The sequence below is a fragment of the Bos indicus x Bos taurus genome, chromosome 10 (genome assembly GCF_003369695.1).
Source record: "Bos indicus x Bos taurus breed Angus x Brahman F1 hybrid chromosome 10, Bos_hybrid_MaternalHap_v2.0, whole genome shotgun sequence".
NCBI classification, from domain to species: domain Eukaryota; kingdom Metazoa; phylum Chordata; class Mammalia; order Artiodactyla; family Bovidae; genus Bos; species Bos indicus x Bos taurus.
The window spans coordinates 84859014-84886413 of record NC_040085.1 but is presented as its reverse complement, the minus strand read 5'-3'; the positions used below and the strand labels follow the sequence as shown (position 1 = coordinate 84886413).

The 27400-nt window shown below is 39.0% G+C and overlaps 1 protein-coding gene across 28 annotated transcripts in view; it reads right to left on the bottom strand.

Annotated features, from left to right (window-relative positions):
* NRXN3 (neurexin 3) overlaps nucleotides 1-27400 on the bottom strand; it is a 1811822-nt gene that overhangs the window by 5179 nt on the left and 1779243 nt on the right. For 3 of the 28 annotated variants that reach the window (XM_027552562.1, XM_027552564.1, XM_027552565.1), the window contains one exon: nucleotides 5141-5460. The exons of the other annotated variants lie outside the window; for them this stretch is intronic. In XM_027552562.1, the coding sequence (XP_027408363.1) occupies nucleotides 5351-5460 (110 nt within the window). In that variant the 3' untranslated portion in view covers nucleotides 5141-5350. Of the gene's footprint in view, nucleotides 1-5140; nucleotides 5461-27400 lie in introns of those variants that run through there. 28 annotated transcript variants of the gene reach the window in all.

The following is a 27400-nucleotide window of genomic DNA, read 5'->3' as shown; positions in this document are numbered from 1 at the left end:
ATTGAGCAACCCATTTTTGCTCATTTGCAGATTTTACAAAGCTTCAGGCTTGCTTTCCTGGGCTAGCAGGGCTATGGTGTGTTTTTTTTTTTTTTTTTTACATTGTGACCATATATAATTCATATGTCTTGCAACTTATTTAATGCATAATTTACACACTTTTGCTAGTTTTTATAAGTGGAACTTAGAATACAGGCCCCCAAAGGTAAGCCAGTCTTAAAACTAACCCCGAGGTGCCTCCTTTTCCCCCTCTTCTTCCAGCCCCGAGTGTTATATTTAAGGTGATGGAAGCAGGCAGTTTTGAGTAAGGAAAGAGCAGTGAGAACAAAGGAGTGAAGGCACTTGCAGCCTGCTTAAAGATTCCCTTAGGATTGCTCAGAATGATGTTACTTGCCTCTGGAGGACAAGGCAGGATGTTCGTACCCATCTCACCCAGAACAAAGGTTTAGCACGGGTGTTCTTTTCTGGCACGAATACGGAGGGTCATTTGCCTTTTAGAGCAAGGATAAAAGTCAACCCAATATGTATTAAGTGGAAAATAAACTGGGATAAAGGGCAAGGAATGACTGATTTGTTGGGAGGCAAAGTCCTGGGACAGATCATTGAAGGCAAAGGCAAATTGTTAAGTAGGATGTGAGTGTCCCTTTACGTGAGGTGAAGATCACGGTCTTCCTGATTACAGAGTGGCATTCATCTGCACTTTTAGTGTGCCATCTGTGACACCCAACTGGAGTCTTAACGTTTGCCTGTTTCTTCCCCCTGTCTTTTCAATTCTAGCTAAAGCTTCCAGAGTGTCTTTGTTGTTAAAAAAAAACCTACAACATCTACACACTGCTCATTCTGCAGTTGAATCACTTCCACTTTCCTTTGCGTTTCACTTCTCATTCAACACCCTGAAGTGAGCATCTCTCTTGGAGCAGGAAAAAAAGTGAAAATCATCCTTTTCATGATGGGAAGGAAAGAAGGTCTGGAAGCTTACTAATTAACAAAGAGCTTCTAAAAGTTGATGGGGCCTTTTTGTGAAATGGTAAAAGCTTATTTCAAAATTAAAATGATGGGTAGGCTGGTGCAGAGTTTTAATAACAGCATCTGTTAAAACTGTAATCTTCAATTTTCTTGGCCATGCTACTAGTAATCCTAGTAGTAGTGATAAAAATGATAAATTATGCACCTCTTAGGGGCTTTTGAGCCTAAAACCTGGTAATGTTTTATCAATGAAATTGTAGAAACTTCCATAGCTCCCCTGCCTTTGCATCTTAAGGAATTGGAAGAAATGTCTTTAGTTTAAAAGGGAGTCCACTGGGGTATAGGAGTTGGTTATAAAGGGGAATTAGAGTGAATATAGGTGGAAATTTTTAGATAACAGTAAACGGGAAAGGTGCCTGGGATAAGTATATGTCATTTTTATATCAAATTCTATATTTAAGATGACTCTAGGGTCCAGACGAGTCCAAGGGCTCTCACATCATTTGAGAAAAACAGGCGAGGGAAGTGTTTCTCCCATCATTAGATCCTTACTAGAAATGACTTTGACTGCAGAAGGCTATTTAAGATTTCATGTTTATTTGTGTTAATCCAAAGTGACTATCCTCAGAAATGTTGGAGCAGCTGATAATTTTTTTCACTGCCCAAAGACCATGAAGTCAGTGATCTCTCAGATGGCTATGCTTACAAAAGTATTCACAGAAGCAATAAGCTTAAAGTCATCAGGAGCTGCTGGCAGAGTATTACAAAACCTGTAATCCATCAAAACTCTCATTTCCTATTCTGTCCCCAGAATTTTCCTTTGGTTTGGAATAAGAACTATCTGTTTTCCTTAAAGTTAGCATTTTAAATCAGGAATATATACTCTTTTTTGACAGGGTTGTGTTCTTCTTTAAACCAGAGAGATCACTAGGGATATAAAAGGTCTATTTTAGCCCTGAAGGCTGCCCTGCTTTTTTACTTTATGAGTGTATTTATAGATATATAATTCATGCATCTAGGGCTGATATTCAGCAAAAGGGGCTCTCTGCCATGGGAAAAGACAGTGTATTAAAAATTTAATAGAACTCTTCTGAACTGTGAGAATGTTGCAGGTTATAGTGATGTGGTGGGTCATCTCAAAACATAAGAAGAGAAGCAGAAAGTTTCAATATGGCTCCAACCTTTGCCTCTCTGGAGATATTTGGGTCTTAGAAGTCACAAAAATTTGAAGAACAGTGACACTGAAGAATGAGACTCTGGGGAAGACAACATGCTCCAAGTCCTTAAATTTCTTTTTATCTGTGTTTAGGTTCTTTACCTCATCTCTTATTTTCATTTTCCTAATTCTCTGCTGGGAAACTCACACACAGTGGGGAGGAGTCATTTTCCCCCACCAAATTAGTTATTGAATTGTATTCATTTAGTCATTCGGTGCCACAGAAGCGTATATTTGTAACACATCCATATCTGGAAACTTGGAACCGTGAAGCTCTTCTTCAACCATCCTCAGGATAAATAGTCATGGATAGACATGGCAAGTCCCTGGGGAGTAGACACCGGAAAAATTCAAGTGTCTCAAAGGGACTTAGCTTTTTAAATAGTATTTTAATGAGATGAGAATCTTTGGGCAGGACATTTTCCCCATACTTTATCTGAAATGGATTTGATTCTGAAAGGCTACAGAGTCTATTCTTTTCAAGATATGCCCAGATAAGATGAGCAATAGCCCCTTGATATCATTGTGTGGGTGTGCATGCTAAGTCGCTTTAGTCGTGTCTGACTCTGCGACCCCATGGACTGTAGCCCACCAGGCTCCACTGTCCATGGGATTCTCCAGAAAAGAATACTGGAGAGGGTTGCCATGCCCTCCTCCAGGGGATCTCCCCGACCCAGAAATGGAACCTGCATTTCCTGCATTGGCTAGTGGGTTCTTTATCACTAGCACCATCTGGAAAGTGTAAAAGAAGGAATGTCTTGTGGAGTTTTTCATCTGCATATTGATTAAGAGTTTTGCCTTTGAAATCACTCAGACTTAGGTTAGCATCACAGTTTTCTGGTTTACTAGCCCTATGAGTTGGTCAAATTTATTAAATTCTTTGTAAAATAGAAATAATAACACAGCTTACCTCAAGCCACCAGTGTAAAAAATGATTCATGTTAGTGTCACTTAAAATGCATGTTAATATTTAGCACAGAGATGACTGCTATTCCAATATGCTAGATATTAGTAATATTTCTATTAGGTATTTTGGGCCTATAAACACTGATACTGTTGATTACTTTTTTCTGACCATTTTTAATAAGAGTAGTCTCATGCTGAGCTGGAAGTATAACAATATAGGATCTAGATAATTAAGGCTATTTTTAATGCAGTGTTTGAAGAATGATTTATAATAACCCCACAAGCTTATATTTAAAAGAAATGACTAGCCTTATATCAAATGGACTTAGGCATCTTCAACAAAAACAAAATGTTCCAATTAGATAAAATAGCACTCCATTTAGGAGGTTCTTAGTTTTACACCTAAACTATCATCCAGCACATCAAACAATATACACTCGTATAAACCAAGGCTGATAAAGCTCACTCACAGATGCTGCTGAGTTGGAAACATATCCCTTATCCACACTTCAGTTTGATATTTTTGCAATAGTAATACCAATCCTAAAATTAGAGTGAAGCAAGTAACTTCTTTATTTAAAAATTCTATAGCACTTCTTGCTGATCTTATGTTTCCTGAAGTGCATAACTGATCCAAATACCTTTAAGGGCAAGGGGTATTCTCATGGTAGAGTCACACAAATGGTAATACCTACCGAAAACATTTCCTAAGTAAAACTTTAGGTGTGAAAATCATTGTGTTTCTTCTTGAGAGACTCTTAGGATCCTTTTAAAGCTTACCTGATTAAATCCTTGAGAGAAATGGCAAATATTAACAGAAAGGGAAAAGGAAGGACAGACAGGGAGGAGGGGAGGTCGGGCGCTTACTGTGCATGGGTGTCTTTCACCGTAGTTAGTTGTATACTTTGGAAGGCAGCATTATCATATTATCATAGGACAATACTTAAGATACCTGAGATTCATGATGTCTCTTTTCTCAATCAGTCTGATTTTGTAGTTTTCAGTGATGGTGATATTTTAATCCTGGATAAAACAAACTCTACCATAGTCACTTGAGAGTATCTTATTTCCCCTGTGCTGAAGGAAAATAAAATCAGGGACTGATTTCCCCAAATGTTTTCTAAGGAGTTAAATTAGGATGTAATTACCACTAATAACACTTGTAGTTAACTCAATTAATTTTCTTCTAGGGTACAGGCCTCTCATAGGTTGTATCTAATTTCACATCCCACTGTAGAGACTACCATTACTTTCAAAGCTTTAAAAGTTGGTTCAGGCAAAGAGGTCAGGCTTCCCTTGGATGGTAAGAACAATTTACCTATACCTTTCCACCAAGAGTAGGATTCACATCGATTATTAGGAGCAATTCAGCACAAAACATAACAGTGAAAATTAAGCAAAAAGACACAAATGAAATAAAACATTTACTATTATCTTAAAAAATAATAGAGTAGAAAATAAAATCAACTTCAGGGCCAAAGTAAGCTAGAGGGAAAGAGAGCAAATAACATCAACATCAAGGCATTCACAATTAAGGAAGGACAGAAAGAAAAATAAAAGCAAATTAAAAAATACAGGTTGTTGTAGAGAAAATAAAGAAAGAAATAATTTCCATATAGACACAATAATTTAAAAAAAAAGCATACTGTATTAATTTATAGTCAACTTACATCAACAAATTGCCCGCATGTTTTTTGGCATGAAAGAAAAATTTACAAAAGAAAGTTGTGTAAGAATGCTCTTGGACAAATAGAATTGCCACATTCTTGTAACTTGCTTTTTTTGTTGTCATTTCTTTTAAAACTTTTGAGCAAAATGTCTAATTTTCAAATATAATAATTTACAACAGAGGATGATACAGGAGGCAACAACACATACATCCACACCACATAACATGAAAAGAAAAAAAAATCTGCACTTTACCAATTTTTTTTACTTTCAGGGGCTTGGGAGGGCATATAAGTTTTGAATTTGAAATTATTCTGATTGCGATGATTTAAAAAAAAAAATTTTTTTTTTTAAATCCTGTTTAATTTTATAATTTGCCTTTAAAAAAAAATCTATGAATCTAGAGAGTTTTGAATGAATTTCTGCATTAATATAGGTTCTCAGATATATATTGAGTTTAAATCTTTTTGTCTTTTTTTGACAAGTTTTAGAATTTCTTTAATTGAAGGGGATGGATGACAGCACATAAATTTGAACAATGCTAAAGAAAGGAGGGGGATGGGAAGGGAAGATGCAGAAAGGGCAGGGTCATATCTATGAGTGTACTACACAAGAGATGAAGATGATGGGAGTAAATGTGTAAGTGAGTCGCCATGTCCATGTAAGGGCGGCACGGAGTGATCTAGCTGCATTAGAGCTTCTGGCTGTAAGGAAGGGATGGGCAATATACAAAAACAAATGAGCCTACACATGCCCATCTACAGATATAAAGAACAGAACTCTAACACTGACAATCTCACACACCCTAAGCTGCAACTTCTTCAACATGCAATTATTCCAAAAGTCATTACAGTTTCATTAAAGATTTTCCAATAATAAAAACAGTTAAACTTTTGTCCTACTAAAAGTAGCCAAGATACATGAAATAATAATAGTAATAATAATACTACTACTTATAATAATGATCAGAAGGTTAAAAGCAAAAACAAGGAGACTAGGTTTATGCATTCAAGTTGAAAAACTTCATCGGCAGCCACACAGCCCCATCGAGAGTTAGGGGAGGGGGTTAGAGATCTTCCTATGTGACTGAAAGACAAAGTTGTGCAGGGAGCCCACTGGCTGGGTCATTCATTACTTCCTTCTATAGGAAGGGTACTGTCTGAGTGACGTCACCCATCTTCCCCATGCCACCCATGGTGCGTGTGATTCTGGTGAGACTGGGCTTATGTGGAAGATGTGGCTGTGGGGATTCTGCAGCTGAAGTTGTTCCACATTTAAAGAGGGAGTGGGGGAAAGTTGCAGAAAACAATTCATAACTTTTTTTTGTCATAGTTTTGGATAAAACCAAATCTAAAGATCCAGCAATTAAAAAGAAACACATCAATATATATAGATAGATAGATATAGTACAAAAAGCACTGAATTCCCAAACAAGAAGGGAGCAAAGAACAAAAAATAATTTAAAGAAAAAAGTAGTTCACACACTTTCAGAGATGAACAACCAGATGCACACGCTGAGGAGGCACAGACAGAGCGATCAGGGGACACTTTTTTGTTTGTTGTTGTTGTTGTTTGTATTTTCTGGCTTATTGATTCCCCTTTTGGTGATAGCCAACATTAAAAACGAATTTTGCATTTTCTTTGAAAAAGAAAGTTTGCATTTTCTTAATTTTTTGTTTTGTTTTGCATTTTTTAAAAAAATAAAAAGGGCGTGCAGTCTGGATGTACGTCCTAAGTAGACATTTGAGAGAGAAAAAAAGAGGCTAAGACTGACAAATGGGTAACTGTCTATTATCCTGTCATGGCAGGAATGCTAACCAAGTTAATACATGCTAAAAGTAAGTTGCATTTAGGGAAAATAGAAAAACAGAACAGCAAGCTAGGGTTGGGAAGAGGTCAGCAAGACAAATTTGAGAGCAGGAGAAAGGTATTGGATTTAGTTTCATGCCTTTCCAGTAGGGGCAGAGGGCATCCCAAGACTTCTTGCCAATTGCATTCTTGTAAGCGTGTGTGTGGATGTGCACTCATGTGTTGGGCGCTGAAGTAGAGCCTGTACAGGCAGCAACTGAGGTAAAAAGCACACATGAGTTCATGGGTTCTGCTCTAGGAAACTCAGCCCGGATTCACTCACAGTCTCAGAAGGCACATTTTGTAAGACACAGAGGGGTCATCATTAGCACGGCTCCACGTACATGTTCTTGGGCTTAGCCAAATTGACAGAGTACACGTGTGACAATTGTAGTCGTCAAATGTACCTGATAAATGGGGATTTTGGAGCTTTTTCTAAGTAACAGGAGCAAACCCCCACTCTCCAGTCCTCTGCTCCAAAACAGCGCAGTGCCACAGAGTCAGTAAGCTATAGGATCGTCAGGCAATGAAGGTAGCTTATTTGAAGGACATTGGGGGAAATGGTGCCTGTCTCCTAGAGACTGCGTGGGAAACAAAATGCTCCATTCAACCTACAGTGACAGAAAGAAAAGAGAAAAGTGTGTGTGTGTGTGTATCTGTGTGTGTGTATGTCTGTGTGTGTCTGTGTTGTGTGTGTGTGTCTGTGTGTGTGTGAGAGAGAGAGAGAAGATAGTGCAGAAAGGATCATGGGGAAAGAGTTTTTAGAAATGGCCTCAGCCTCTACTGGAAGAGATCACAAGAATTACATTAAATAGTTTATCCCTGTGAGAACATTAATGGTCAACCAAGGACTGGGAAACCCGGGTAGGAGAACCACAGAGGTGAGACACTTGAGAGCATCTGGTTCTGACAGCCAATTCCAACTACTCCTAAGAAGACTTTGGGGGTGACGTTGACAAGTAGAATACATTTGTGAGGAGGAGTCAGACTTTTGTCCCCTGTGGGACGCCCCTTTTATTATTTTATTTTAAAATAATTATAGTAATGTGTCCCCATGGGTCAGTCCGTACCAAGATTTTTAGTCTCTGGTTTTATGCGAATTGTTATTCTAGGAACTTCACAAAGGACAGCTGGCGGTTTTAGGAGGAGGGGAAAAAATCTCAATAATATAGGAAAAGAAAAACCCTTGTTGCCATTCAGTTAATTTTTTTTGAATAATTATACTTTTAACATTGTATTTTATTGTATGACAAAACCCTATAAATGTTAATATTGCCTCACAAGGCATCAATTAACTTCTGTAGAACAAAGTTTTAATAACATTCACATGGGCTATTTTTTGTTTCACGGGCAATTTTGTAGGAAACATAAGTGATATAAATCTGAGATATGTCCAGGTATCATACTCCTGTAAAATGAGAGGTGTTTTGAAGAAGATCCATCAGCAATTTGAGTCTCCTAAGGTTTATACTGAGTAATTTACCTATTTCAAAATTGCCTGTTTTAAAGCTTATATAAGTAGAACACCATTGACTTTCTGGAAATCACTGGTTTAAACAACTGAACATATCAAAATTTATGGTTGTCATTTTGCAAATAAAATAATATATGTATTTTTTAAACCCATGGAAGCCACAGTTTCAGATGAAGCCAACACAGTTCTATATCAGTACATATACATTTTAGAAGTCAACCAGCAGTTAATACACACAAAGCTTGTCTGATTTCTAACATAAGATAGAAAATAATGTTCTAGTAGCTCATAATCAGGTCACAACTTCATTTTCATATTTCATTAGATATCTACACTAGGTTTTTATTACCAATAACTGCATGGTTCTCTGTATATGCCTCTACTGAGTGTTAAGAATGCTTTGGGATTGTATTTGCCATTGAGAACAAATAATACTATAATTTGACTTGAAATAACATTATTTTGATGTGACATTTTAATCCCACTATGTCCAAATAACTGTCTAAATGCAAAATCTGACTTTTAAGAACATCAAATACAATAAAATGGAGTTACTCTGAATGCATCTCGGAAAGTGTACTTGTTTTGAAGAAATATGTTTCTAAGCTGCCTGTTGTTGTTCCTGAGAAGCCCAAAGAATACTGAAGGAATTCAAGGTGCAAACCTGCCTCTCTGGCAGAGTGTGTCCTGCTTGACAAGGACATTGTCTTCAGTGTGCACAGGTGAGATCCCAGAGGAAGGTCCAAATGATTTATTTTGTATAACCTCCAAGATGGAAAAGAGCCCAGAACACCATCAAGCCCAATACTCAGAATTGTATTTCTGTATTAATGATCTGCTTGCTAAATAAAAGCAACTTCTTACACTTAAGAAGAAAGATAGGATAAAACATTACAAAAGGTAGTACTACATTTTCAAACCTCATAAGTTAGGACATTTACATGTAGAAGGACCTTGCATTAATGACTTCTTCCCCTATGTTTACAAAACCCTTAACTTGTACCTGCAGGTTTGTCCCCTAATCTCCATTCTTTTCTATGAAGCTACTGCATTCTATACAGATTTTCAATGACTCCAACACTCCATTTCATTTAATTTGTTTTCTTCTTACTTTCAGCTAGATTCTAAGAACTTTAGGGTGAGAATATTGCATCTTGTTATCTTTATTTTTCCAACTAACCAGAATACTAACAATCATTCAAACATTTTTGAATGAACTAATGAATGTATATCATTAATTGCTTTTTTTTTCACCCCTACACTAGCCTAGAGCTTTTCATAGCGGAATTAAAATTTCATATCAAAAGTGGCTCACCTTGTACCTGAAATCTAGTATATGGGACAGAAGTCTTAGAGTCTGGAGACCTGAGTTCCAATCTTGATTGTATTACCTACCTACTATGCTAGTTTGTTAGGACATGGAAAAGTCAGTTAATCCCCCTGAGTTTGTTTCTTCATGTGTAATATGGAGATTATAATGTCTGGTTAATTAACCTACCTCAAAGGGTAAGTTTATACAACTGAGACTTTGAATGTGAAAGAGCTTATAAATTATAAAGGGCTCTTCAAATGTTTGTTACTATTTTCTTCAAAGTTGACACAATAGCATCAACTATAAAATGAGGGTTTCATATTCAGAAAAGACTGAGTCCCAGACAATGGAGATCAGCACTACTCCAAGTGTGATACTTGGAGTCTGTGCTTCAGCTTGTTCATCAAACAAATAATAACCTCCGTCAAAAATCTTCACATAAGTAGTATTATTGCTGTGCTGTGCTGTGCTTAGTCACTCAGTCATGTCCAACTCTTTCAGACCCCATGGACGGTGGCTCACCAAGGTCCTCTGTCCACAGAATTCTCCAGGCAAGAACACTGCAGTGGGTTGCAATTCCCTTCTCCAGGGGGTCTTCCCGACCCAGGGATCAAACTCAGGTCGCCTGCCTTGCAGGCAGATTCTTTACCATCTGAACCACCAGGGAAGCCCCTGTTGAACTTCTCCTGAACTCCTGTTCCTACCTCTCCAGCAGTGCTAAGTTCTTAAAGCTTGATTAGTTCATATTTCAGTGGTGAATTGTTATTTCTGCATATAATTTTATAGTTACTTTGTCTCACTCTTCTGTGGGGTAGAGTTAAGCTCCAAAGAAGTTATTATTGAGATGTGTTCCCATAGGAACACTTTTTATCAAATCATGTGATTTGAGACAAGTTACTCCTCACCCCAACCCCTGGAATCTCAGTTTGCTGAGATTTACAAAACCAGGAAGACAAGTCCTTTTAGCTCACAAATGTATGTAAATTTAAGTAAAATTACTTTGGAAACTACAATATTTGATTCAAATGGAAGAAGACGTCATTCACTATACACCACTTGTCACTACTGAAAAAACCAATCAGGATAGTGACAAGGATGGCTCTCTCACCAAATTCACTTGGAAAAACATATCCCAACAAGGATACAGGGGATAAGATGAGGATATGAAGAGATGGAGGGTCAAGGTAGCATTTTAGCTCTTTTCTTCCAGAAGAGTTAATATTGGTTAAGATATACAAAAGGGAAAACCCACTTAAGAAATTTCCAGGAATTAATATTTTTATTTTCATTTTGTTTGAATGGTAATCAGGTATTAGTATAAGTAATTCTGTCTTCACTCAGGATATTACAAGCTCCTTGATGCACAAGCTGCATCTTTCTAATTATTTTATGTTTTTTAAATCCATCTAACATAGAACAGGGCACACCGCAGGTCTTCAGTACATATTTGTTGAATTCCGCTACAAAATATAGAACAGCTTGCAACACTGGACCTCTGATTTGTGAAGTGGGTGGGATTCAAAAAAAAGTCGTCCTTATTGGCACCCATTTATGTAATCAAGAGTCCTCTTCGTCGAGTATCTTCACGAAGAGAAACAAAGAGAAAGAGCAGTGTAACCAGGGCTTAAAGCCATGAATTTAGCAGTTACTCTCCTTTTCTTAACCTGGCTTCTCTGTGGGTTTTTAGGGCTAAAATATGCATACAGCTCATTATTTCGAGCTACTAGGTCCTTATAATATTATTAAAGTGCAAAACAGTAGCTAATAGAAAAGATTTGTTTTATCCACATACAGATGACCTGTGTACCAGTCAGAAATGAAGACTCTGTCTGAAATACTTTATTCCTTTAGCTTGAATAGCCCAAGATTTTTCCAGTTTTCCTCCTCTTCTGATCCTTCATCCTTCTATTTCTTGGTTAGTTCCAGGTGTGGCCCTAGGCCGAGCCATTCCATCCTGTCCCTTGTCTGTAAAGACCTATCACCTATATGATGGTGATTTGCAGTTCAAGCCTCCTTTCAGATTCCAGTTTCCCATATCCAGCTGTCTACTCAACGTTCCTACTGCAGCACCTTAAATTCAAAAGGGCTAAGAGAGAACTTTGGATTCTACTGTCCTCCTAAACCTGCATCTTTCCCATCTTTGGGTGTGAGCCAAGGGGTGGTGTTTGTTGTTTAGTTGCTAAGTCGTGTCCAACTCTCTGCAACTCCCTAGACTGTACAGTGCGTATATGGAGGTGAGTTGGGGTAGAGCCTCAGATAACATGACTAATTAGGGGATCCAGGTGAACAAACCCCTAATTAGTCATGATATTTGAGCCCCTACCCCAACTCACCTCGACACATGCAGTGTAACAGGAAGTTCTGTTGACTCTGGCAACAAATCCCTTACATTGACTTTCCCCCATAGCTATCACCCATGTTGTAGAGTAAGCCACTCTAGTTCCCTGCTTGGACACTGCAGTAGCCTCCCCATTGATTTCCCACATCCACTTTGGGTTCACTAAAATCCATTCTCCATAACAAAGCCACAGAAACGTTCCAGAATTATACAATATAAAACAGGTCAAGTCACTTTCTTGCTTCACATCTTCAAAGGTAGAATTTTCCAAACCAAAGTTTTGTACCACAACCTATGGTGAGAGTTGCTTGTGATCTGTCTACCACTCACCTCTGACAGCTGCCCCTGACCCAGAATGTCTCAGAATCTGGCCATGCTAGCTTCCCTTCCAAGAACACCCCGTTACTTTTTGCCTGATTGATTTCTTCTGATGGGCCAGGTCTCTCTTCCAATTTTACTCCTCAGAGAGGTCTTTCATGACTTTCCTAGTAAGCAACCTGCTCCTAACTGATTATCCCCTCATGATTCTCTGTAGAATTTACTAGGTAATTCACACCCATTTATTCATGGAATGTAAGCTCCATGAGAACAGAGACTTTGTCTTATTCTCCAGTGTACTTAGAGCACTGCTTGGCACTTGGTATGAACTCAGAAAATCACTGCTAGTGAAAGAACCATGGCTCAAATAGCCTGAAAACCCTTCAAAAAGGGAGGTCAGGCTACTCGTCTCTCTTGCAATCCTCCACAGCTCCACGCACAGTGCTATTCCCACAGGAGGCCTTGAGTAAATGGTCTGTAGACTAACCATTGAGGCATTGCATTCTCTATTCTATTTTCTTTTACTCTTCTCTAAACCAGATGGGATTTCCCTGAGTTCCAGCTAGCAGTTCCAGTGCAAATTGGACCTTCTCATCCACAGCTGGCTTAAGCCTTCCCCCAAAACCCCACATCACTAACTCATTCTTCCTCTCATAAACTGGTGCTGGGATGTTTATTAAAAAACTCAGGCTTTCCTTTGCAGTTGTGAAAGCTAAAGATAAAATAAACAGGACAGTCAGGCCTACCGCTGCCAGACTCTGAGGTATGTCTTCAGGCAATAGGAAGGAATGGGCCAAATGAATTATCAGTGGGAGTAATGGTGAGCGAGGTAGTGAAAATGTACTTGGCTATTTTGCCTGCTGTGGTCCTGCAGTCAGTGACAGCAGAACCCAGCAACAGTGGGGTCTTTTTCCTGAACTGATACCATGAGATTTTATGACCATGTTGTTAGAGTAATAAATTATTCAAGAAGCTTTATTTTGCTTCTGTTTTCCACCCAAGTCCATCTACTCTGTCATTATGACCAGAATCCTGACCACGTTCTTTGCGCTGGTGGATTTTTGGTGGTAGAAGCTGGGCATTCCTCTGGTGCCTCCTCTCTGCAGACCCCTTAAGTTCCCTATGTTGTCCATGAGAAACAGCCATACTTGATGGTATGTTACAATAACATTCACCGTATCTTGAACACACCCTCTTTTCACCTAAACTCTATCTTCACTGCAAGCAATGTACAGTGTTCAAAAAGCAATATCATGAAGGCATTTTTATACTCAGCAGAAATTAATACTATGCAAACAACATGAAAAGCTTGCCCAAGACTCATGCATTTGACATCAAAATGATATACCATGATTGCATGACTTTGACTATGTCTTGTGGTGGTTGTTCAATTGCTCAGTCGTGTCTGACTATCTGGGACCCCATGGACTGCAACACATCAGGCTTCCCTGTCCTTCATCATCTCCCAGGGCTTGTTCAAGCTCATGTCCATTGAGTCGGTGATGCCATCCAACCATCTCATCCTCTGTCATCCCCTTCTCCTCCTGCCTTCAATCTTTCCCAGCATCAGGGTCTTTTCCAATGAGTCAGTTCTTCGCATCAGGTGGCCAAAGTACTGGAGAGTCAGCTTCAGCGTCAGTCCTTCCAATGAATATTCAGGGTTGATTTCCTTTAGGACTGACTTGTTTGATCTTGCAGTCCAAGGGACTCTCTTCTCCATACACAGTTCAAAAGCATCAGTTCTTCAGCGTTCAGCTTTCTTTATGGTCCAGTTCTCATATCCATACATGACTGCTGGAAAAACCAAAACTTTGACTAGACGGACCTTTGTTGGCAAAGTAATGTCTCTGCTTTCTAATAAGCTGTCTAGGTTGGTCATAGCTTATCTTCCAAGGAGCAAGTGTCATTTAATTTCATGGCTGCAATCACCATCTGCAGTGATTTTGGAGCCCAAGAAAATAGTCTCTCACTGTTTCCCTTGTTTCTCCATCTATTTGCCATGAAGTGATGGGATCGGATGTCATGACCTTCATTTTTTGAATGCTGAGTTTTAAGCCAACTTTTTCACTCTCCTCTTTCAATTTCCTCAAGAGGCTCTTTAGTTCCTCTTCACTTTCTGCCATCAGGCGGGTGTCATCTGCATATCTGAGGTTTATTGATTGTAGCATGATTGCATGACTTTGACTATGTCTTACCTGAGCCTCAAGCAGCTGATTTACCAGAGAGAAGAAGACTACAGAGATGCCTACATGTGCAAGACACATATCATGAGATTTATTTTTAAAATTTGTAAACTCAAATACTGTAGATTAGAAAGGAGATATAATAAATTCCCTAGTCATTCCAAAAACTCAAGGCACATGGGCCTCTAGATTAGTAAAGGTACATGCTTGGGGACAAACGCACATGATCAAATGGTTGACATAGTGATCCTTACAAATATGAAAAAGGACTAAATATATATAAAATTTAATTATATAGTTAAAATACTAAATTAACCAGAAGCCTACTTCTAGAGGAACATGTTCTTAAGAGTTATTGAGAACTTATCTGCCAGACATTGTACAAAGTACTTTAAATATTTAATTTCACTTAATCATTACAAGTTCATCTTACATATCAGTCCGCTTGGGCTGAAAGGAGTTAATTTGCTTGAAGTTATACAACTAGGAAGTTGAATAGTCATGACTAAACTTAATCCTGTATGTTTTACATTAAATGACAATGCTGCCGCAAACCAGGATGTTTTTAAATATTCAGTTCTCGGTGAGTATGGGAAGTTATAAACAAGCTAATCTTTAGGTACAAAAACAGCTTCCACAGGAGATCCTAAGAGCTCTACCAATTTATTTCAAACTCCAATGCACAAAGGGATGTTCACAGGGGCTCCGAGGGGTCTTTTGGCACAATCTCTGGTCATCGAAGCCAGACCTACTAAATCAGTCTCTGTTGGGTGTAGTGGGGACAAGATGACAGGCAGTGTCTGAATATCTGTTGTTGTTGTTGTTGTTGTTGTTGTTTTGTTATTTAAAGCTCTCCAAAGGGTTTTTATGCAAAACCAGGTTGAGCTCATAATCAAAAGACCTAGAGTAAATCCCAGCTGTGATCCACTCCCTGTAAACTTGAATTAAGCTATAACCTCTCTTGTTTGTAAGATGGTGATAAACCTCAGTGGATGTTGAATTAATAGGAGATGCTAGCTATACAAGCATTTTATAAAATATATATACATACTTTTAGAAATGTTATAAGAATAACAATTATCTTAACTGGCACATCAAAACCTGCTTAAAATTACTAATACATTAATTTTAGGACTATACAAAAAAATCATTTTTTTTCTAATAGTCTACCTATTCTAAATTTAACATGGTGGAAGCTTCTGTTATCTACAAGTACCTGTCAAAATAATCTAAATGATTTGATATCTCTGCTATTCTCCTGAGTTGTCAAATTACAAATGCTCTCTGAATATCTCTGTTCCACATTGTTTTCTTCCGTACCACATCCTAATCCATCGATGCTGTGCACAAAGTCTTAAAAAGTGCTACAAGTCAATAGTTGGAGAATTTCACCACATTGTTCTCTTTTGATACCCTATTGTTTTATTCTACATTTTAAAACCAAACTGGTAGGGTCCACTAATTGTTCTAAAGAAAAATGGCTTTCTCTGGACTCATCAGACAGATGCCACTCTCAGTCTCAGGTAGGACAGAAGACCCAAGAATCAGCTTCCTACCGGGTCCTTTCAGAACCATGGAGTCCACCTTGTCTGCTAGAGTGCCATGGTGTTCGGATAAGGATGAGACACTTGCAGGGCTGCAGATCAGTGTCACAAAGTGAGAGAGGGTTACAGCCAGCTTTGAAAACAGAAGTGCCGACCACTATGTGGTCACCGTTAATATCTCCTCGGCCACACCACATCAGCTTTTTTCAGGGTGGTTTTCCGTATTATTTCTCCACGGTGATAGCAAACAGATCCTGACATATTTTTCTCCTGGGCTGTTTCAGATGAATATGCTACTTGATCTTTAGCTAACATATGATAACCACATGAGGTATCTATCAAAAAAGAAAATATTTGAGAAACAATAAAGGTTTTCTCTTCCGTAGTGGTATTGTGTTTAATTAAGAAAGTCAGCATGGTGAAACCCTGAAACCTACTTCCAATCTCCATCTTTATGCAGAAATTTAATGTACTCACATGCACTGACTCCATTAGAATGTTTGCTCATTAATTTTGTTCCTTTTTCATAGTATTAATCTGTAGTAATGTTTCCCCCAATGCTATTAGCCAAAAGGTCATAATTGTTTTTCCAAATGGACGGATGGCACTGAAATCTGAAACTTAAAATTAATCAACTGCTGAGTATTGTCTCTGAAAAATCATGTAGCCTACGGCTGGCCTTCGTTGGGTCTCTCTTAAAAAAAATAAGGCTACACTTTATTACATATTATTTAGTTATTCAACACAAAATATATTAGCCCTCCTGCAAACAACTTACTAGGAAAATCCTTATTATCTTGGACTCTAGATAGGATTTTTTGATAGTGACAGATCATCATCACTCTTTTTTTTTTTTAATCGATAGGCAAGGTGACTAAGCAACCCAGTTAAGACCTAAGGCTTGAGCAGTGTCATGAAAACTTAGACCAATCATTTAGTTCTTATAAAAACCAGTTTTATCTTTCATTTTGTTTTGGTTCTATTCAAGTTGTCCTTTAGATGAGGGTATCTTATTTCCTTGAAAATATTACTTAGCAAGAAATAAGAGAATATGCAGTTATGGTACATGCATCTGTCTGCTTGAAAGTCAGGGCTGTTTCACTGGCTAGCTCCAGGGGATGCGGTTCCTACTGCAGTTCATGTAAGGAGTATCCCCTCAAGTTGAGCAACGCAATGCCTGCCCAGTCTATGCAATAACTCCATGCAAGTTACCTCTGTACTTATGAATTAGCATTTGTAACTACTCCAAATAAGACCTATTTCTGGTTCAGTTCCATTGACGACAGACAGTATTTGGACAGGCAGCAGCATGCAGTGGACAACTGTCCTTGGTCACTGCTACTTAAGGGTGTGAGCGGTGTTGACCAGATGGATAAAGACAGGGAGAGAGGAATTATAGGCACGTGGCCATAGCACAGAATAAGCACCCAATAAATAATTACTGGAAAATAAAAAAAGCTATTTCCCAGCATACCCCATGGACTTGCCTCATGGGCACAAATCAAGACAAAAAGATATTGCACTTTAAGTGTCTATGCATTGTAGCTTCTAAAGACCCTTCATATTTAAGAGGTTTGTTTAACCTATAGTCCCTAAGACTTATTTCTTTGGTTGAGATGGAAAGAATTTTAAAGCAAGGACTAAACTAGAAATAACTCACTCTGATACGTTTACAGAAAGTAACACAAAAGGACTAGGAAGGGTAAAAAGAATAACTTTGTTGAGTAATGGCATTCACTATTTGTGGTCCAAAGAATAAAGTCTTGAAGGAGAAAGAGATGGAAGTAGCTATCCAGTGTTTCCAGAGAAACCAGAGAGATAAGTAAGATCAAATGCTGTTGGTCTTTTCTCACTGTTTATGCATCCTGCTTCAAGCAAAGTTTCCAGAAAGTAAGCTCTCCTGACCTTCCTAGAAAAGACAGGACATGGAGGGCATGGAGGTAATCTCACTTAGTGGTTATGTAACCTCAAGTAAGTGGCTTTAATTCTCTGCACCCCCTTTTATTGCCTGTAAATATAAGGGTTAGATAAGACAATCTTTTTTTTAATTAATTTACTTTTTATTGAAGGATAATTGGTTTACAGAATTTTGTTGTTTTCTATCAAACCTCAACATGAATCAGCCATGGGTATACATATGTCCCCTCCCTCCTGAACCTCCCTCCCATCTCCCTCTCTATCCCACCCCTCTAGGTTGATATAGAGCCCCTGTTTGAGTTTCCAGAGCCATATAGCAAATTCCCGTTAGCTATCTATTTTACATATGGTAATGTAAGTTTCCATGTGACTCTTTCCATACATCTCACCCTCTCCTCCCCTCTCCCCATAAGCCCATAAGTCTATTCTCTATGTCTGTTTCTCCACTGTTGTCCTGTAAATAAATTCTTAAGTACCATTTTTCTAGATTCTGTATATATGCGTTAGAATACGATATTTATCTTTCTCTTTCTGACTTCACTCTGTATAATAGGTTCTAGGTTCATCCACCTCATTAGAACTGACTCAAATGTGTTCCTTTTTATTGCTGAGTAATATTCCATTGTGTATATGTACCATATTTTCTTTATCTATTCATCTGTTGATGGACATCTAGGTTGCTTCCATGTTCTCAGTTCAGTTCAGTTCAGTCGCTCAGTCGTGTCCGACTCTTTGCAACCCCATGAACCGTAGTATGCCAGGCCTCCCTGTCCATCACCAACTCCCAGAGTCCACCCAAACCCATGTCCATTGTGTCGGTGATGCCATCCAACCATCTTATCCTCTGTCATCCCCGTCTCCTCCTACCCTCAATCTTTCCCAGCATCAGGGTGCTATTGTAAAGAGTGCTGCAATGAACAATGGGATACATGTGTCTTTTTCAATTTTGGTTTCTTCAGGATATATGGCTTGGAGCGGGATTGCTGGATCATATGGTGGTTTTGTTCCCAGTTTTTTAAGAAATATCCATACCATCTTCCATAGCAGATGTATCAGTTTACATTCCCACCAACAGTGAAAGAGTGTTCTCTTTTCTCCACACCCTCTCCAGCATTTATTGTTTGTAGACTTTTTGATGAGGGCCATTAGAACTGGACATGGAACAACAGACTGGTTCCAAATAGGAAAAGGAGTTCGTCAAGGCTGTATATTGTCACCCTGCTTATTTAACTTATATGCAGAGTACATCATGAGAAACACTGGACTGGAAGAAACACAAGCTGGAATCAAGATTGTCGGGAGAAATATCAATAACCTCAGATATGCAGATGACACCACCCTTACGGCAGAAAGTGAAGAGGAACTAAAAAGCCTCTTGATGAAAGTGAAAGTGGAGAGTGAAAAAGTTGGCTTAAAGGTCAACATTCAGAAAATGAAGATCATGGCATCCAGTCCCATCACTTCATGGGAAATAGATGGGGAAACAGTGGAAACAGTGTCAGACTTTATTTTTTTAGGCTCCAAAATCACTACATATGGTGACTGCAGCTATGAAATTAAAAGACACTTACTCCTTGGAAGGAAAGTTATGACCAACCTAGATAGCATATTCAAAAGCAGAGACATTACTTTGCCAACACAGGTCCATCTAGTCAAGGCTATGGTTTTTCCTGTGGTCATGTATGGATGTGAGAGTTGGACTGTGAAGAAGGCTGAGCGCTGAAGAATTGATGCTTTTGAACTGTGGTGTTGGAGAAGACTCGTGAGAGTCCCTTGGACTGCAAAGAGATCCAACCAGTCCATTCTGAAGGAGATCAGCCCTGGGATTTCTTTGGAAGGAATGATGCTAAAGCTGAAACTCCAGTACTTTGGCCACCTCATGAGAAGAGTTGACTCATTGGAAAAGAGTCTGATGCTGGGAGGGATTAGGGGCAGGAGGAGAAGGTGATGAGAGAGGATGAGATGGCTGGATGGTATCACTGACTCGATGGACGTGAGTCTGAGTGAACTCCGGGAGTTGGTGATGGACAGGGAGGCCTGGCGTGCTGCGATTCATGGGGTCGCAAAGAGTCGGACATGACTGAGTGACTGATCTGATCTGATCTGATTGTGACCAGTGTGAGGTGATATCTCATTGTAGTTTTGATTTGCATTTCTCTAATAATGAGTGATGTTGAGCATCTTTTCATGTGTTTGTTAGCCATTTGTATGTCTTCTTTGGAGAAATGTCTGTTTAGGCCTTTTCCCCACTTTTTGATTGGGTTGTTTGTTTTTCTAGTATTGAGTTGTATGAGCTGCCTGTATATTTTGGAAATTAATCCTTTGTCAGTTGTTTCACTTGCTATTATTTTCTCCCATTCTGAGGGCTTTCTTTTCACCTTACTTACAGTTTCCTTTGCTGTGCAAAAGCTTTTAAGTTTAATCAGGTTCCACTTGTTTACCTCTGTTTTTATTTCCATTACTCCAGGAGGTGGGTCATAGAGGATCTTGCTTTGATTTATGTCATCATGTGTTCTGCCTATGTTTTCCTCTAAGAGTTTTATAGTTTCTGGTCTTACATTTAGGTCTTTAATCCATTTTGAGTTTATCTTTGTGAAAAAGCAAATGCCTTAAGGAAGGTAAGTGCTATTGCTGATGAAGCTCAGAAATTTTCCAAAGCCAATAATATCATTTCTCAAATATTTGGAACTGATTATATTTACAATTTACCTAAGTCTGTGTCATTATATGGGTTTCCTGGTGGCTCAGCTGGTAAAGAATCCTCCTGCAATGTGGGAGACCTGGGTTTTATCCCTGGGCTGGGGAGATCCCATGGAGAAGGGAACAGCTACCCACTCCAGTATTCTGGCCTGGAGAATTCCATGGACTGTATAGTCCATGGGGTCGCAAAGAGTCAGACATGACTGAGTGACTTACTTCACTTCATGTCATTATATAACAAAGTATATGTTTTATGTTGCCATTAAAAATCAAAAGTCAATTCCCTAACTACTTCACAACACCCTTTTCTTAGTGGGCCCTGTGCTGTGCTATGCTGTGCTAAGTTGCTTCAGTCATGTCCAGATCTTTGTGACCATATGGACTATAGCCCGCCAGGCTCCTCTGTGCATGGGATCTTCCCAGCAAGAATAGTGGAGTGGGCGGTCATGCCCTCCTCCAGGGACTCTTCCTGACCCTGGAATTGAACCTGTGTCTCTTATGTCTCCTGCGTTGGCAGGTGGGTTCTTTGGCACTAGCGCCATCTGGGAAGACCCAGTGGGCCCTAGAAAGCAGTAATAATTCCTGCATTAAGATGACAAAAACCTAGGAAAGGGTACTAGGAATATTATTTTGGGTACATGGAATATTGAGTAGAGAAATGAGGGAATGCTATTACTCAGGGATGAAGGTTTGAAAGTTGATTTCCCACTGTACAGACTAACCATTAGGGGAATCCCACATGGAACAACTGATTGGTTCAAGGTCGAGAAGGAAGTACTACAGGGCTGTCTGCTGTCACCCTGTTTGTGTAACCTATACTCTGAACACGTCATGAGAAATACCGGGTGGGTGAGTTACAGCTGGAATCAAGATGGGTGGGAGAGACACCAACAACCTCAGATATGCAGATGATACCACTCTAATGGCAGAAAGCAAAGAGAAACTCTAGGGTGAAGGAGGAGAGTGAAAGAGCCAGTTTAAGACTAAATATTAAAAAACTCAACAACAACTAAGATCATGGCATCTGGTCCCACTGCTGCATGGCAAATAGAAGGGAGAAAAGGGGGATGTAGTGACAGATTTCCTCTTCTTGGGCTCTGAAATCACTGTGGATGGTGACTGTAGCCATGAAATCAGAAGACAATTGCTTTCTGGCAGGAAAGCAATGATAAACCTAGACAGTGTGGTGAAAAGTAGAGACACTATTCTGCCAACAAAGATACAAATAGTCAAGGCCATGGTCTCCCCAGTGGTCATATACAGTTGTGAGAGCTGGACCTTAAAGAAGGCAGGACACCAAAAAAGCAATGTCTCCAAGCTGTGGTGCTGGAAAAGACTCCTGAAAGCAAGGCAATCAAACCAGTCAATCTTAAGGGAGACCAACCCTGAATATTCACTGGAAGGACTGATGCTGAAGCTGAAGCTCCAGTATTTTGGACATCTGATGTGAACAGATGACTCATTGGAAAAGTCCCTGATACTGGAAAAGATTGAGGGCAGGAGGAGAAAAGGGCATCAGAGGATGAGATGGCTGGATGGCATAAGTGATGCAATGGACATGAATTTGGGCAAACTCTGGGAGATGGTGAGGGAGAGGGCAGCCTGGCGTGCTGCAGTCCATGGAGTTACAAAGAGTCAGACACGACTGGGTGACTGAACAGCAACAACATTTGGAAATCAGACATCAACTGATGAATAAGCCAGAAGAGACAGCATAGGAGTTAGTGGGTCAGGGATTTTTTTTTTTTTTTTAGGTGATACATAAACAATGATAAATGTTCAATCTAGCAACTCCAGCTTTTAGAAGAAAGTGCTGGGCATGGCTGACTTTTATTGCTTTAGAAAGCTCCATGTCTCTATCATTTGTACCATGCTAGTGTTCAGACGTATGATGTTCTCTGAAGCCCTCGATCCAAGGTCTTCTGAGACTGCATCACAACAATTACCCATCTGTATTCTAAAGCTACAAGCAGTTCTTTCTCTGTTGGATAGCTTGTATTGTAATGGTAGCCAAATAAAAGAAAGCGACATAGATTTTGAAAAGCATGGTTAGAAAGCATCCCAGGTAGCTTTGTGTCATGTGGGCTAGTTTTATCTGTTGTCCAAAATAGTGGATGGAACCTTCTCACAAACCAGGATGACACTAAAAGCGTAACATTCCCTAGCCAAAGAAGGGCTCTTGGTTTTAACAACCTTTAAGGGCATCAGATGTCAACCGGCAAGAGTTTCAATGAGAACCACTCAAGTCTGACCTTGGAATTAGGTGTTATAGGAAAGCCAACTGGGATGGCAGAAAGAGAATGTCTAGCTAAGAAAACAATAGATACAGATCATGCTTAGCAACTTCTTTGTCATTTGCCAAGGGGTTCCTCCCAATGCACAAAACCACTTTAGTCCAAATTCTTTGAACTGTTAGTAGCATCCAGCTGAACTTTGTTGAGAAGAATAACTTTGTTCTGACCTTCCCTACATAACATTAGAAAAAAATCTTACTAGGAAGAATTCTACCTTAAAGATGCAGCGCTGTGGAAATTTGAAAATCATTTGCAAGGACTGAGTTCTGATTGAAATTTACTGTGTAGTTTCTAATAACCATCCACAGATAGGCTATTCTATGCATGCCAAGATTTAAACTGCATCGTCCTAACGGTGGCTAAGTCTCATAGGGTGATGTTCCCATGCTGCCACTGGCAAGTATCTTATGTAATTATGGTGATCATCAACGACAAAACCCATGTTCTCTGTGCAGGGTTGTGATTTAGCATTGAAATCCTAACTGCCTATGCTTATACCAAATCCCAAACCACTTTGCTTGTGAAGAAAAATATGAACCCCAAGGCAACAACCACATTCCAGTTTGAATAATTATGTTGGTTGCCACAAATTTCTTCCTGATTCAATCCTTCGATTTTGTCGTCTGAGATTTAGCTATTCAATTTATCCTACACACCACATTTCCACCCCGTCAAAGAAAGGCTTTGCCAAAAAGGAGCTCCCTATGAGCAAAAAGTGACCATAATTCCTAGAACAGAAGCCTGAAAAATGTGCAAGGAGATATCAAAATTCAAAATCTTCAGATGTTGAATTTTTTCAAAGTTTAAAAGAACAATTCTGAGAGTCATGTTAATATTTATCCTTATACATCATTAAAGGGAAATGTATTATGGTGCAGAAGAAAATATTTTAAAACAATATAGTTCTGCAGCTTCGCATAGCCCAGTGAGTGGCAACTGTATAGGATAGATTCAGAATAGGGACCTGGTTTCCTGTTTTGTTATCAAGGCCACAGAACCCAAAAGAATATTCTTGTTTTTTGAAAGGGACGCTATAAGGTGGCCTTCAGTGTTTGGGGAAAGTTACCATGATTCCATTTGTTCTCTGAAAAAATCAGGGTGTGAAAAGAGAAATGTGCCCAAGAAGGGTTAGGCCTATCTGAATCTGAACGTCCCGGTTGAATAAGGTTGGGGATGAATGCAAACTTTTCTGAGTTTGTTTTTAATTTTGTCATTTTCAATTATTTAATTCTAACTCAGAATACCAGCTTTGGCAAAAGAGTTAACCGGCCCCCTTAGAGTCACACTGAGGGTCACAGTCTTTACTGGGACATAAACGAGTATGGGCACACAGCTACATTTTGAGCAACATGTAAGCAAGGTTTTCAACGGTGACATTTTCACGTAGAATGTTGTGTCTTTAGCTGAAAAGCTGAGAAGCAAATAAGATACAGTTAAATGGTTGGTTCAAGAAAGGGAAAAGTTAAAAGTAGTGGGCCCTCCAAAAGAGTCAGAGGAGACTTCTTGCCGCACGCTCTCTGTGCTCAGTTATAGGAATGGTTCTCGGAAATCCCTTAGCAGATGAGAAAAGTGGCAGAGACAGAAGAAAAGAAAGAGCATAAGCTCTGGGTAAAATGCAAGCATTTGTAATGGAGTTTGCTTTTCCAGTGGTACTTACTAAAATCTCAGTCGCAGTAAGAACTGTTGGATTTCTGGGTTTTCTTTGTTATGTTTCTTAAGGGCTAAAGGCAGCTGTTATTCTTACTGATGGATGTGGGATAATTCTGTTTGTTTAGCTGCCAATTCTCTGGATTTCCAGTCTGTCTGTATAGTTCTTACCCAGCAGTACTTCTGTAACAAAAAACCTGAGACTTTGTACATACTGCAATGCATGCATTCTTTCATGGAGATTTTCTTGGGAGAGCAGCCTCTTTTCCTCTCCCTGTTTACACAAGATGTTGTTACTTGGCAAATCTATGTTAGAATGGTTGTTTCAGATGGAAAAGAGTTTTGTACACCTGGATTATTTTCATTCCAAAAGGTCTGATTAAATAACATCTTATTGTATTTGCATAATAATTCAATTTAGCTATATGGCAGAGCTTAAACCAGAATCTTTAAATTAAAAAAAATAAAAATAAAAAAACTGTGTGTATGTCAATTAAGAATTTTACAATGACTGATCAGTACTCTAGAGATGATTTGCCAATATACCGACAGGACATATACAGTATCATTTAGGGAGTATTTGGTAAAAATAAGCATTTAGGAGGAGGTGAACCATTATTTTCAGGGTGATCTCACAATTTTTTTTTTTTGGAAAACAAAACTTACTGAAAATCTGATGAATACTCTGTGCTCTTTCCCAATCAAAATGCTCACATAAATAAAATTCTGTGAAGACATTCAGATTTCACCCATGGATCCCAAGCTAAATTTTTAAGAGGACTGTATCATAAAATTAAGGCACAAAGTAATATCTGTAAAAATACCTCATAAACTCTAGAGCTATATATATACTTATGAGGCAACTGTGCAATATAAGCAACAAAAAGAATTAATTCTCATTACTGCTATAATTTATATTGTAGTCTGACTCACTGGAATGTAATTCATTCTTTTACTATCTCTAGTTATCTGAGTTAATATAAAAGCCCATTATTGAGAGTTGAGTTTAAAATTTGCCTGCAATATAAAACATATTTTATTCTAATATAATGTGGCTAGATATTGTTAAGTTTGATATCCATCAGCACCAGTAAAATGAACCCAACCTCAGGTGCAAATCTAATAGGACTGAATGTTAATTAATGTGATCCAAACAACTTATCATTTCAGGCTTGCTTCTATTAGGAAGGATTGCTCTGGCTGCTCGCTAACAGAAAAGCGCATTAGTTGCATGGATTTCAATTTCCTTTATCTATGTTAGTCACTGAATGCTACATTTCTTCGAAGATTAATATTTTTTCATTGTTTTTCTTTATGTTTAGAGAATTGGTTTGAAACCATAATGTTACAGAAGATTCAGTGGATGTATTTCATGTATTTAATCTGATAGTTTCATATACAACTTTTAATCTAGGAGAATAAATCCATTTTCCTTTCAAGATTCATATGTGCAATACCAGAGAGTACTAATATCAGGTATGGAAAGCCACTTCATGTCTTCATATATATTTGAGCCCCATAAAAATCCTTTAATGAATGAAGTAGATATTATTTATATCTTAAAGCAAGGTTTCTCCACCTCATCACTGCTGTCTTTTTTGGCTGGATAATTCTCTGTTGTGGGGGCTGTCCTTTGCACCCGGGTTTTAGCAGCATCACTGGCCTCTATTTACCAGATGCCAATAGCATCTCCCCAGTTGTGACAATAAGAAAATGTCTTCAAAATTACCAAATGTTTCCTTGGGGCAAAAATCATCCTCCCATTTAGAACCAGTGGTTTAAAGGTAAAGAAACTACATCGCAGAGAATGTAAGGCATTGGCTCAAGGTCATAAAGACACAGAACTAGAGCCCAGGCTACAGCCCACAGCTCTGATACCCAGTTCTCCCCTTCTGCTGCGGTCTACAATGCAACTTACAAGATACTACATATTGTGATTCCTTTAGTGCTTCTGCTGAACCATGAATATCATTAGCATAGAGGCCTTCCCTGATAGCTCAGTTGGTAAAGAATCTGCCTGCAATGCGGGAGACCTAGGTTTGATCCCTGGGTTGGGAAGATCCCCTGGAGAAGGGAAAGGCTACCCACTCCAGTATTCTGGCCTGGAGAATTCCATGGACTGTATGGTCCATGGGGTCACAAAGAGTCGGACACAACTGAGCCACTTTCACAAAATATTCTAATACCATTGGTATAACTAGGAGGCAAAAAGTAACATATGAAAGAGCTTGTTAAATTCTAAAGTATCATAAAATTTTCACATTAGCATGAATATATTAGAGAGAGACACAGAGAGAGAGAATCCACTTTGAGATAAAATTTCAAGGGAGGGGACTTCCCTGGTGATCTAGTAGTTAAGGGTCTACATTTCTAATGCCAGGGACTCTGGTTCGATCCCTGGTTGGGGAACTGAAATCCCACATGCTGTGCAACATGGTCAAAACAATTGGGTGGGAAATCAGAGAAGACATGAAAAATTCAAAGTAAACTGGAAACTGGAAGGTGAATCCGCTGATTTCAAGTCCCCAATTGCAGAACTGATCTTAAACAGTAGTTTAAGTACTTAATTCAATCTGGCTGCCGTTGGCTTCTTTCCAAAACACTCTATTAGCTGTTACAGTGGAATTTTGCCAGCAGCCAAATTATCAGCTTTTGGTCTCTAGTGGGGTAGCAGGCACAAACAAGGGATATTCATCCTTAATGTTTCTAAGAGTAGCAGAACTGGGCTTAATGGAAATAGCTTCATCCTCTAGACATATTAAGTAAAGATGGAAAAACCATGTTTGGCAAGATAAAAAAAATGAAACCTGACCCAACGTCAAGGGCCTCAGAAACCTGCTATCTAAGGAATCTGTGGCTCTATCCTTGCTTTCATGAATACACAGCATTCCCAAGAACCTGGACAATCCACCCACCTTACTCTAACCAGAGGATGGGCTTTCCCATCTTGCGTGTGGGAAGCCCCAGGGCCTGGCCCACTTCTGCCTTCCTTTTGAGCATCATGTCTCCTTTTCTAACTGAATATTTACAGAAGAAAAGCAGTCACGTATCAAGCTATTGTCTTTTCCT